At 37.4% G+C, this 14081-nt stretch overlaps 1 protein-coding gene across 2 annotated transcripts in view; it reads right to left on the minus strand.

The window, feature by feature from the left end:
- Nucleotides 1–14081, minus strand: part of ccser1 (coiled-coil serine-rich protein 1) — a 111493-nt gene that overhangs the window by 22985 nt on the left and 74427 nt on the right. Inside the window, exon 10 of one of the 2 annotated variants that reach the window (XM_067413619.1) lies at nt 10602–10637. The exons of the other annotated variant lie outside the window; for it this stretch is intronic. Within the exon in view, the coding sequence (XP_067269720.1) occupies nt 10635–10637 (3 nt within the window). The 3' untranslated portion in view covers nt 10602–10634. The remainder of the gene's footprint in view (nt 1–10601; nt 10638–14081) is intronic. 2 annotated transcript variants of the gene reach the window in all.

A 14081-nucleotide genomic window follows, 5' to 3' on the forward strand; every position in this document is an offset into this window, starting at 1 on the left:
AAATTTCTTAGAGACTGAATAAAACGGTGCTCTGTCGCTCTGTAAAACCAAAATAAACCACAGCAGCACACCTTCTATGGAGGAACATCTGAAAATAAAAATAAAAAATCCCGGGGCTCTCTTACCTCTAAAACGACGAGACGACAAGTATTTAGACCATTAGAGTGAAATTTTACACAGCACTAGAATAAGGTTGTCAGTCTCTTATTTTTCAAACATTACTTCTGCAACCGGTTAGAAAGCATTTACCGTTGTTATTGGTTATTTAAAATATTCCTAAATGGATTAACTTGGATGGCACGACTGGACTCGATTTGATTATCCACTGTCGATCGTGGTAAAACTTCACGGTTTTCTGAACACCGCTATGTTTGACACTTTTGCTATGGTTAGAACATATTCAAGCAGCTACTTTGATCTCCTAACTGAACAAAACATTTCACGGTTCACACTGGATTCAAGTTTCTTCTGTAAATCCACAAAAGTAACAGTGAACGCAGTTCATAGTAAACACCTAGATTTATTACAGACCTGAAAACTCTTTTTGGGGGATTTTAACATTTTAAGCAAAGCATTTTGGTGCACTCTGACAAGAAAATAAAGGGAAAGACAATATTTGCTTCAAGTAAATAAAAAATAAAAAAACAATGTGATGATAGCATTTCTGTAGTACAGAGTATATGAAGTATATTCAGTACTCACTAATAGCCAGCTGCTTTCAGTTGCTTCCGTGTTCATCTAAATGCAGGGGTCCAGACTAACTAACTGCAAAAAAAGACTATTTTACTACACCTGGATGTTCTTTGTGTGACTGTATGATGCAGACATGTGGTTTCATTTAATCACGCACACGACACTAAACGCACCACTTTTGTTTTTGCCCCCATTTTTCATTAGATGAATGTACACAAAAGGACTATTTCTCTCAAATATTGTTCACAAATCTGTTTTAGTGAGCACTTCTTTGCAGAGTTAAACCATCCACCTCACAGCTATAACATTTCAAGATGCTGTTTAGACAGTATGATTGTTGCACAAGTGTGCTTTAGCCTGGTCACAATAAAAGGCCACTCCAACTCTAAAATGTAGTTTTACTGTATGGGGGTCCGAAAACCAGACATTATCTGTTGTGACCACCATTTGCTTAACGTTGATCAGGTTTTTGATTGTAGACTGTGTAATGTTGGTCTACTCCTCTTTAACGGCTGTGCAAAGTTGCTGGATATTGGCAAAAACTAGAAGATGCTGTCATATACACTGACCGAAAGCACCCTAAACATGCTCAATGGGTGATATGTCCGCTGAGTATATGCAAGAACTGAGATGTTTAAGCTTCCAAGAATTGTGTACAGATCCTTGCAACATGGGGCCGCAAATTATCATGGTGCAACATGAGGAGGTGATCGTGGATGAATGACGCAACAATGGGCCTTAGGATCTTGTCATTCAAAATATTAAAAAATACTATCTATGTGCATTCAAAATGCCATCAATGAAAAGCACTAGTGTTCGTTGTCCATAACATACGCCTGCCCATACCATAACCCCACCACCACAGGCCAATCAGTCCAGAACGTTGACATCAGCAAACCACTGTCTGTCATCTGCCCTGTACGGTGAAAACTGGGATTCATCCGTGAAGAGAACACCTCTCCAAAGTGCCAAAGCCATCGAATGTGAGCATTTGCCTATTCAAGTCGAAAACAACAACAAACTGCAGTCAGGTTGAGACTCAGATGAGGACGACGGCCATGCAGATGAGCTTCCCTGAGATCGTTTCTGACAGTTTGTGCAATTATTTTGTTATGTAAACCCGTTGTTACAGTAACTGTCTGGGTGGCAGGTCTCAGACGATCTTGGAAGTGAAGATCTTGGGTGTGGTTACACGTGGTTTGCGGTAGTGAGGCCGGTTGAATGTCAAATTACATCTGAACTGCCAAATTCTCTGAAATGCCTTTGGAGGCTGCTTATAGTAGAGTAATGAATGTTCAATTCACCGGCAATAGCTTTGATGGACATTCCTGCCAATTGCATGCTCCCTCAAAACATCTGTGGCATTGTGCTGTGAGATAAAATTGCACATTTTAGAGTTGGAGTGGCCTTTTATTGTGGCCAGCCTAAGGCACACCTGTGCTATAATCATGCTGTCTAATCAGCATCTTGATATGCCACACCTGTGAGGTGGATGGATTATCTCGGCAAAGGAGAAGTGCTCACTAACACAGATTTAGACAGATTTTTGAACAATATTTTTGAGAAACACGCCTTGTGTATACATAGAGAAAGACTTGGAGCTCATGGAAAATGGCTTGCAAAAAACTTCTGTGATAAATAATATCATTAGGTAAAAATTCATACACAGATTAGTTAGGGTTAATTATTTATTGGTAAATTACTGGTTATTATCTATCGGTAAATTAACCAAAATATTAATAAACTATTCGATAACAATTGAAAAATAAACTATTGAAAAATAACCGTTGTTCCAGCCCTAGATACTGTAAATCAATGGCTCCGTTTCAGAACCTAGTGAACTATCTTGCTGACTACATAGGGAGCAGCCTTTTAAGTTACTTATATAATAATAATAATAATAATAAATTTTATTTATAATGCACTTTATATTAAACAAAATCTCAAAGTGCTACAGAATTTAAAAACAAAAACAAAACAATCAACAACAATAAATAAATAAAACCGAAAAATATGAAGTGTCTATATCTAAATAGGGTGTAACACTGACTCACTATAGATTTAAATGCACTCAATGCAATATTAACATTGTGATACTGTAAGAAACATTCAGCTTTGCCATCGCAGAATATTTTTTAAACATTCTAAATATTTTGAAAACATATTTTACAGTATTACCTTTTTTATATTTTAAATAGTCAAATAGTTAATATTTCATTTATACCCACTTCTAATTGCATTATGGGGTTGTTTTTTCCACAAAGGATACATGTGATGCTGCCTTAAAATTTGACCAAAATAAGGTATCTTAGTGGGAAGCATAATTAAATTGTATGCCTGGAACTGCCTTTGATGCCTATGGAGAAAAATCACTAGGATTTGAAACAGAAGCTATAATGTACTGTATATTGCCAGTAAATGTCTATTTTCAGCTACAAACAAATTTAGACAGGATTGCTCCCAAAGTAAATTTAAGGAAACAACTCTTACCTAATTTAATTTCCAACTAAAGTATAACTTTTGGCAAAATTGCTTTTTAATTCAATAGTCATGTTTACCGTAAAGAAAAATGAGGTCATTTCAAACTATATTAAATGACTAAGAAAATTAAGTTACTAACATTGATTATTCTGAACAGCTGCTTTTAATAAAAAAAACAACAATTAATTAACTAAGACACATTTTGTCCAGAACAACAATCTGAATGGATTTAAAAGTTAAATAAATGTATAGTTTAGTTCTTTGCACAGTTTTTACAATATAATCTAGCCAACTCAAAAGTAACTAGGCCAAGCACAAAGCCAAAACAGAAAATGCTCCAGGTGTTATCCACAGCTGCAAATCTTTGTCTCCAGCCCAAAGTGTTCAGAGCTTCTTCAGATAAAGCATACTGCAATGCCCCGGACAGGTCAGTAAAAGCAGAGTTCTCACAGAGACACACAATTCGGCCACAATTATAGTCCACTTCAAGCATTTGACTGCTCCAGTCTCTTTTTCTATCTCTATCTCTCTCTCATTTCACCACAGATCCTTTCTTTGCTCTAGTCTCACTGCAGTCTGCAGTCCAGAAAATAATAGAGTGCTAATTAATTTCTAAATCCAGCCTATTCTCAGAGATGAACAAACCTGAAATCTTGCTTTTGATGAATGTGCCGATTGCAGTGATTTTCAATTACGATCCTCAAAAAACAAACAAAAAAAACACATTATCGGCAGTTTATCGGCACGCAAATACTGTACGGCAACTTTGTTCCACATTTGAGATTTAAACTAATGAGTTCTTGATTTTCTGAGTTATAAATAACGATTAACTGAATATTTCATAGAAGGAAAAGAAGTGTTTTCATATTTCATCCCAACATTTAAAAATGGTGCAAATGAGCAGAAAATAATCTGACAAACAAACTGGCTTTTGAGAACATCAAGCAAAATAATAACTAACAGAGATTTGTATAAAAGGCTTTGCAAATCTGCAGTATTATAACAGGAGGATGGCAGTGTAAGTTTAACCATTATAAATGCCAAATTATACATAATGGATACATTTAAAAATGTATGTTAATAAATAAATGTTATATAAAACAAATAATTGACAAACAAAAGTTCCAAGTAAATTGCAAAGTAAATTTACTCCTGGTAAATTGTTTCTAAAAAAAAAAAATTCTGGAACTTTCTATTCAAAGAATCCTTAAAAAATGTTTCTTGGTTTCCACAAGAATATTAAGCAGCATGACTGTTTTCAATAATAAGAAGAAATGTTTCTGAGACCGATATATTACAACGATATATTAGAACATATAAGAACTATTTCTGAAGGATGTGACAGTGAAGACCAATGGCTGACTAGAAATAAAGACTACTGAAGACTAGTAATGGCTGCTGAAAATGTTACTTTGCCATAGATTATTTTTGAAAAAGCCTTAAAATATTCATACTATGTAATAATACTTCACAATAGTACTGTATTTTGATCAAATAAATAAGTTCAGCATTGGCGAACATTAGAGACCATGGACAAGATTTACTAAACAGGGGAAGTTAGCACAATCCCATAGAAAAAACAATAAGAGAGGAAAGTTCTGCACATGATCTACAGATGCAGCCGGAACATTTTCATAATGACCGATGCAATCTACCAGTTAGCATCTGGTTTAAGATATGCTTTTTAGGGGCGGTAAATAATGATGCAAATGCCAGTAAATTGACGAGTGCAAACCTTAGTAAATAATCTTGCATGATTCATTTAAAGGCCCACCGAAGTGCTTTGGAACACGCCGAATTATTCAATGTGTTGACGTAATTTCCCCTGAAATGGCTTCAGCTGTTAGCAGCTCCTCCCCTTTTTTGAAACAGCCAAAAGCTTTTCGTTAATATACAGTTTGACTAGAGCGCAAGAGCTGACCTTTTTCTGTTTGGTAAAGCCAGTTTCCTCTAATTGTTTACCATCATAATCTCCTCCATATCACTTTTGAAATGAAGCATTCTGTCTAGAATTCAAATGGGTCGATATGTTCGTTGTCAGCGCAGACTCGCACATATGATCAGCGTTGCGCTCTCGTGTCTGTAGTCTAAATTTAGACCAGAGTCGTTGGGGTGTGTGCGCTGCTGTGGTGTGTGAAACTAACGTGAAAACAGACTTTATTCGCCTCAAATGAAAGCATATTTTCACTGAATCGTTTCTTATCACATATATAGTGTGCTATATGCCTTTCACCATGTAGAAATTAGTAAATGTGTGTTAACAACGGACCGATTTCAGCAGCAGCTTCAGCAGTGTAGGGGGCGGGCTTTAGATTCTAGAGAGCATTTTGATTGGACAGAAGATTTGACGAGAACGTGAAGTCTGCGATGATGTCACCAAAATCTGAGATTTGTTTTTAAGGAAGTGGGAATTTTGAATGCTTATATCTCCTAAATGCACGTTTTGTCATAGTTTTGGAACATACCAGCTTATTCAATTTTGATTTCAGTGGACCTTTAAGTACTCTCCTCCCAAAAATTATGCATCTGTAACGGAAACTAGTACAAATACATTTGCAATAAGGTCAGCCACAAAAATAATCCTGTCCATGGCTTTTCAGCACCCAACCCTCTACAATGCGAGTAAATTTTTACTCTGGGCGACTAAGTAATAGTAAGTATTATATATCAGTGGCCTAAGCAAAAAAATGCTTAGATTTTACTCGCCTGTGTGTGTTAGAGGTTAAGAATAAGTTTTGAATAGATATATTTTCAATCGCTGAACACTCAGAAACTCTTTCGCTCTCCCTTAAGCGATCTGTCTATTTCAGTCCAGCTCAACGGATGTGCAGAGTTGCTGTATGTAACATACCGTAAACTCTAGCGCGAAGCCTTCACTCTAGAGTTTACGGTACACTGTAAAAAATTATATGTTCAATAAGTTATGACAACATTTGTTTTTACATTGTTTTAACTCATTTAAATAAGTTGAAGGTTCCATTTTTGTGTGTTTTTGAAGCCTTGATTGTGTTTACAGTGTGCAATATAACATGAGTTCATGTTTCGCGTGTAAAAAAAAACAACAGTATTTTTCACACAATTTACTTATCTGTACACCGCTGATTCCTCTGTCCTAAAAATGGCCTGATGATTTCCTTGTTCTATGAAGTCCCTCCTTCAGAAATACGTACCGAGTTCTGATTGGGCCAGCCCTTCTCGTGTTGTGATTGGACAGCAGCTTAGCGCACTTTGCCCAGAAAGGTCCCGCCTCTTACCATAACGGGGAGATTCAAGCGCTGAATGCACGCTCTTCTCCACGTGGGAGAGCAACAAGACCACGCCCCCTATTTTGCGTGTTCTTGTGGGCGGAGGGTTAGTCAACAAACGGTTCTAGTGACGTCATTACATCCCTGCACTTCCTGCTGTAGTCCAAACCGGCCGTTCGCTGTAGGCTTTGAAAGGGAACTTCTGTTAAATAAAATATCTCGCTTGGCATTGAACATAGAATGAATAATTTTACAGGTGTCATTTATGCTCTAACAGCAACTTTACACACTAACTAAAGTTTGAAAGATTGGATCGCAAAGAACAGGACCTTTAAAGAAATGTTTAACATAATTTAAGTTGAAATAACTTAAACATCCAAGCCGTTTGTACTGCAAAAGTTCAAAATTTCCCTTTTTTTTTTTTTTTATAGTGTATGCAAAAGAGTCTTAAATACCACACAGAACCGTAAACCATATTCTTTGTTGCATTTTCCAGTCAAAACAACGGAGTTCATTTGGAATTATACATCTTTTAAGAACAAGCAGAAGATTTCTCCGCTAGTGGCCGGGGCTAATGCGCAAATCTCATTGGCTGGTGCTCATCTATTACCTTCATCATTTTGATTTCAGCAAATCAGTTCGAATTAATACAGACAACACGATTCTATTGCCAAGGTGCGTGCAGAGGGTTAAACGCTAATTTTTCACTGCGTGTCTTTAGCAAATCCTGATAGTAGTTTAACGCCAAAAGAGGGTTTGCACTGGTACAAGCTGTTAGTAAATCTGTCTCTATGAGGTACACAAATGTTGAAACTAAATGTGTTACAACCCCAGCCTTTACATTTTTTAAAAGCACATCTGTGCGCATGAGTTCAGACTACGCAAATACTCCACCATCAGGGGGCACTATCTTGTACCGCAATCAAATCGAGCTTCAATACACATTAACGTATGGGACGGTAGGCTTGAAAAGAAACTAAAAACCTGCAGATGCACAGAGCGAAAAAGGCGTTTCCGTATCAGCAGTGCTTCATACATGACTGCTCTCGGAAGATACTGGCAAGCATTAAGAGCAGTATGGAGTGAGCAGCAGGTCGTGTTCTATAAATGGCAAGACTAGATTATGGTTGAAGGCAGGAACCAAGCCATAATCCTTTAAACCTGACATGTAAATATACAGTTCCTTCACAAGCTAATCAAAATTCATACAGGACACAGAAGTGTTGCGATAGTAACAAGCGGCACCTCTCTGCATACAATCTAAGCAGCAAAAGCATCACGGCTGAGCACGGCTGCCAAACTAGAGCAGAGCTGAGGGAAGCGGTTTGGAGATATCACAGCATGGTTAGGCTACAGATGGCTGCGTGAGGTTTTAATAGGATCCATATGGAGACAGGTATCCAGCACAGCCGTTTGTTTAAAACTCGGAGATGCACACTACAACTCTGGGCGAGAATGCACTTGGGTTTTTTGATGGACTAGCGAGGGAAAGAGAGAGATGGCGCTGGTGGAAAGGCTCATTGTTTTCTTGAGGCAGTGTTAATATGCTCCAGAAAGTTAGAAAGATGCAAGGGGATTTAAAAAAAAAAAAGCATGGCTGCATGGTTTTGAGCGTAACCTTCACTGATAAATAAATGAGCTACACGAGGGATATACAAAGCGGTCTTGGCAATTTAGAAATAATGATAAAAAAAGTGCACAAAATGCTGAAGTCATAAATAAGAAGCATTAAAAAGTTTTGCGCAAGGATTGCACAAAGGCTAATAGCTCAGTGTTCCCGATTCGTTCCACATGCATGTGATCGCACAAGCAATTCCAGGGATCATCAGTGAGGAATTATTCCACTTCAAACGTCTTGTGAAGATAAAGAGATAGTTTAGCCAAATATTAAACTTCTGTCAGTATTAACTCACCTCATGTTGCACAAAGCTTTTATTTTTCTAGGAAAAACAATGGTGTCATTTTCCTTTTGGGGTCGAATTTTCCTAATGCTCACCTTTCAGTCAAAGGCTAATCTACAATAAGATCTATGTATGGCAAATTTCCAGGGCAAAATGGCCCATTTCACATTGCCCATCTCATGAGACTGTTATGGACTTCATTTAAAACAACCAATATGAAATCAATTACATATATGGCCATCCTTTGAATGATTTATTAAGGGCATTTAATTTCCTTCCCTTGTAAAAGAAACTACTGAGAACCACTTTGTATTAAAAAAAAAAATCCAGTTTTACTAACGCAATACAGGCCCTTGATGCTTCAATTGAGTGACATTAAAAGTAATATCCCTGGTAATACACAATATGTACAATGTCGGTACGGAGAGTATAGAAACCCATCTGTCACAAGCTTACTTCAAATTTTATGATAATTTTCACTTTAATTCCTCCAACAGCAGCTGCCCAATAAACAGAGGTGCTGGTGGGAACGATAAATTATTATGATCATTATAACGGCTTTTTTATAAACTACTACAATCTGTTTGGTGTCACCTGTTTATTCTTTGTTATTACTCTTTTCACTGATTTTAAAACATAAATTAAAACTGCAATAAAACATGCATGGAGATTATACTTAATGTCCAAAAAAATGTATGAGCCAAAAAAGAGAAACAAATTCAATCAAGTTTGCCAAATGTCCAAACATGTTTACAATCTACATCATTACTGAAAACCTATTTCTATTCAGTGTGTATCGGACACTAATATTTCATTATGCACACACACACACACACACACACACACAAGCAGCTATTATCAAAGATGACTGACATGTTATTTGATATAATATATATATATGAAACCATTAGACTCAACAAACAGGCCTTCATACTTCACTTCTGTCCAAACTCTTTTAAATATTCATTATGAAAGACTGCAAGTCACTTTTCTCCCTTTAAGTCAGCTATTACATCAATGCCACAACCATATTTGTCATGCTTTCACTTGGGTTGACAAAATCTGTCAGTCATCTCCACCGGGGCAACCCTCTGAAACATGGCACAGCATAACTGCAAGATCACAGCTCATCTTTTGGCTTCTCTTAGTACAGTACAAAAGCCATTCTACCCGATATGTAATGCCAAACGCCAAGTTTCTGAAATCAAAAACGTAATTCTATTACATGTGCCCTTGAGCTTTGACAGCGGAAGTATCGTAAAAGTCTAAAGATCGTAAAGTATTTTAAGCAGCATTAATTCCACCAGTTTGGTATTTTACCTGTGGGGAAGGGGACAAGCAGTGGATCAATACAGGAAAAATCTTGGCATCTCTCCTTAAAACACTTCCTGAATTTATGGAACAGTCCCCACATACCTTCAAGCTAACTTTACAATACATCTTTCCATCCAGTGACACTTCATACCTTACCAAAAACAACACTGGCAGCAGATTTATGCACTTTACTGGTACCACAGAGCACATTACGCCATTAGCTCGATTGTATTATGGGTACAAAATGTTACAATTTTCCATGACTACCATTAACAGCTAAAACCACACATAAGAGAATATGCAAAAGCAAAGCTGACAGGTCTGACTTTTCCCTGCACCTGCTGTGCACCCACCACATGATGCAAATATAGCAGACAGAAATAAATATAGGTGTGATTTGCAGCTTATTGACATTTTTCCTGTAACCGCGTCGGAGGTCTGCACTACAAATATGTATATGCAAGTCTTCCTCCATTTCACCCATATCGCGCACAAATCTGGGGTTTAAATGACTGACCGACGTCTCCTTAGGCGGATATTCGCATCCGCCGTTTTTCTATCCGTCATGTTTTACTGCAATGCTCAATGTCAAGCTTACGCTGCAGGTTTGTGATTTGCATTTTTTTTTTTGTGACAATCTTTACAAAAGCGAAAGCAGTTCCCACAAAAACGCCACCTGATTTGGAGGGGAAAGACTGCAGAATATCCCAGCGTGGATTAAAATAAAGCAAGCAATCAACGTGTCCCCAACAGAGACGATTAGGACAGAGCTGATAAGATTAGCACGCAACAATCACAGTAATTTCATATACAGCTCCACGGCAATTAAGACATTTGCGTGTGATTATTTGTTGATGCAATTTAAAAGCTCTGTGGTTTCCCTCAATTAGCCAAGGTGAGGATTGGTGGATAAAGCTCCCTGCCTTTGATTAGAGACAGAGCAGCTCTACACAGAAATACACCCTACCTGCATTGTGCTGCTGGCGCGGGCTGCTTCTGTTTACTGCACCCATGGGAAGAGAAAGGGGAGAGGGGAGAACAAAACAACATGGAGACAGATGAACATGATGTGTACAAATGACAGAAAGGAAATTCAGTGAAGTGGAGAGAAAAATCAAAAGCTTTACATGCTAACAAAAAACAATGGCTTGTGGCGGTTTGCAGATACGATGCATTAGCGCTTATGTGGGTTTAAACAGAGGATGAAAACATTATTTGGATAAAAATTAGACCATGATGGTGGGCGAAGGCGGGATGGGGGAGGTGGGGAGGAATGAGAGCAAAAGGGCTGGAATGGATATAATTTGGTCGCGCTGTTTCTCAGTGCTTTTAATTTAAACACTGAACAAAATGTCAGGTCCGAGGGGTCAAGAAAAACAGGCTTGAGCAATTTTCAACAACCATGCAGTAATTCACGATAAGATATCTGCAACACTAAAAGGTATTGAGTTTTGGAATTGAATTATGATAATTTGAAATGGCAAATATTTTAAAAGGGGACTCCAACAGCACTAATCTGCACTGAACAAAGGCAAATGCAATTTACCAATTTTCATAAACCTAATTACGTGCTACAGGGAGAAATATATATATATATATATATATATATATATATATATATATATATATATATATATATATATATATATATAAATATTATATATATATATATATATATATATATATATATATATATATATATATATATATATATATATATATATATGAGAGCGCGAAGAGAGGGAGAAATACAACTGATAATTCCTACTTTCATTCATTCGTTCATCTCGTTATCTAAATTGATTTACAGGTTAATAAAATAGTAATGAGCAAAGCAGGAGTTTGGGAACGTGTTTGAAAACGTGTTACAGGAGTACAGGAGTCTGACAGCGAGATGGAGAGGCTGGGAAGTGAGGCAGGAGATGCAAGAGGAGGCCGTGGGTGGGTGACTGTCACATTGTGGCATGGATGGAGAGAGAGAAACTTGAGAGAAAATATCACTGCCAAGAATAACAAGGGAACTTGAAACAACTGCAAAAATGGTAATCTGGTCTGGGCCTTAATAAAAGAACGCAGAGGTGAGGCGGGCCCATAAATTATTTCCTGTACGATCGCATGAAATCCAGATGAAGACGGTGTGAACCTTGCTACTCCAGTAAATTAATATATTCATTGATTTCTGGAGTCTGTTGGCAATGGTAAGGCCTGTATTGCAGCATTACATTCCAGGACTGAGTGTCCTTCAACCAATGACATATGCTGAACTCAACATACGTGCAGAAGAATTAATTGAGGGTGTAACTGGATCAGTCGATCTAGTCTGAAACTATTCAATTGGTAATAATAAACAATATGAATAACTACCAGTCTAGTCAACCTTTGATTATTCAAGTATTTGCGCTGGGCACAAAGAACCTCCATCAGTGACAACACTTTAAACTAGCAATTCCATTAGACATACCCATTTAGATTTGATCATTATATTCTTACAATACCATAGAAAGTGAGTAATCAAGAAACCCAAAAATGAACATTCTGTCATCATTTACTTACCCTCATGTCGCTCCAAACCTGTATGACTTCTTTGTTCTTTGGAACACAAAAGCAAATTAATTAATGAATATCCTATTTGTTGAATTCACTGGCAGTACATTGTGACTCGCTTTAATGTTTAAAAGACTCGAGTGTGCCAGCAAACAAAGTACATGCGGTTTACTGAAAATTTTCCAAGTGCTCCAGTTGGTTTTAATTCTATACAACTCACAATAATAATCCTCAAAGAGCAATTTTAGTGAGAAACAACCTGATATTGAAGCCCTTTTATAGTGTGTTCCAAGGTTATCCTATGCAGAGTCCAGCACATCAGACTACAGGCCAATAGGTGGCAGAAATAAGTCTTCTACATTGGTTTGCCATCTACCATTAAAACAACAGAATATACAAATCAAATGTTAATTGCATTAGTACTCTGTTCCCCAGAACGTAAGTAAGTTTGGAACAACATGAGAGAAAATAAATTGTTTTCATTCTAGGGTGAATTACCTATAATAGAAAGAAAGAAAGAAAATAATTAAATATTAAAATCAAATTAAGTCATACAATTGGTTGAGTTGAGGGTTGGTGACTTCTGCTTTATAAAGGTTCTGCTGCATTCAAACTGTAATTTTTAATTTTAAATTGATCAAAATAGTTGTTACCTGCAACCCAAACTATGCCGTGTCATATTCATATTGCAAAGAGTTGGACATATAACCAGAGACTCATAAATATTCTGAAGGGGATTCGTGCAAAATCAAATCTGTTTCCAGGGCAGCCAGAGCTGAGGAATGTGACTTTACTTCCTCTGACAGACGAAACAACGGCCTGGTTGGAAAGCAACTTCAATAAAGGTGCATGCGTGTTTCTAATCTCTATTATCGCTGAATGTCACCGTTTCTATAATTATTTATTAACTTCTTTATTGTGGCGCAACGCTCCTGCCTCTCATGGCCATCTGTCCATAGTGAGGTGTTGCATGTGCGTTCTATTATAGCAGCCCTGAAGGGGGCCGGATAGGCTGAGCCTGCGCTCACCTTCTGCTAATGGCGGAGCACCCTGCGGGCAGTCTCCAGTCAGCTCTGTCCACAGGGACTCAGACCTTCTGTCAGGACTTAGGATCACAGTTTTTACCTTGACAAAGTTATCATGGACATGTTTTTACAGGCCAGCGGAGCAAAAAACAACAAACTAAGAGGTCTGTGCTTTAAAAAAAAAAAAAAAAAGGAGAAAGGACGGGAAAGGTGGCCTCCTTTCCACAGAAAGCGAATGAGGACATATTTGAACATAAGAGTGATGCATGGTTGATGAAAGGTTGTTGGTTGTTTTTTGTTTTTTTTAAATAACATGTAATTTACTTGAGGTTCTGACTAAAGTTTTTTTTGCTGCTGTCAATTTAAAAATGTTAAATTAATTTAACAGAATAATCTTTTACAAATCGGTATAAATAAATGATTCAATGACTCACTCATAGAGCCCTATCAAAAATCTGGCGCAATGTGACACTAGGCAAGTGTTTTTTGCTAGTTTCAGCCCAACGCAGTTATTTTCAATTCCAACGCCACATTTTTAAAAAAGCAAATGCACTTGCGCCCATAAATTCACCCATGGGCTGGTCTGAAAATGCGTTCAGACACATTGTTGGCATTGTGAGGCAACTGAAACTGACTGACTCTAAAGTCAATAGCACAATATTTTTTGTTATTTAAAGAGCACATTAGTAATATCCGCATATCGCGGGTGCACAACGGGCCTACACTCCGCGTTTTACACACACAGGGATGCACAGCAACACACACAAAAATTTAAACATGAAAAAAAAGGATTCCTCTTTGGAGAAGCGTTCAGTCTTTCCGCTTGCAAATTCTGTCATGTAAACAGCGAATCCGCCATGGTCCGAGCTCAACTGGCT

The sequence above is a fragment of the Pseudorasbora parva genome, chromosome 13, assembly GCF_024679245.1.
Source record: "Pseudorasbora parva isolate DD20220531a chromosome 13, ASM2467924v1, whole genome shotgun sequence".
Lineage (NCBI taxonomy): Eukaryota > Metazoa > Chordata > Actinopteri > Cypriniformes > Gobionidae > Pseudorasbora > Pseudorasbora parva.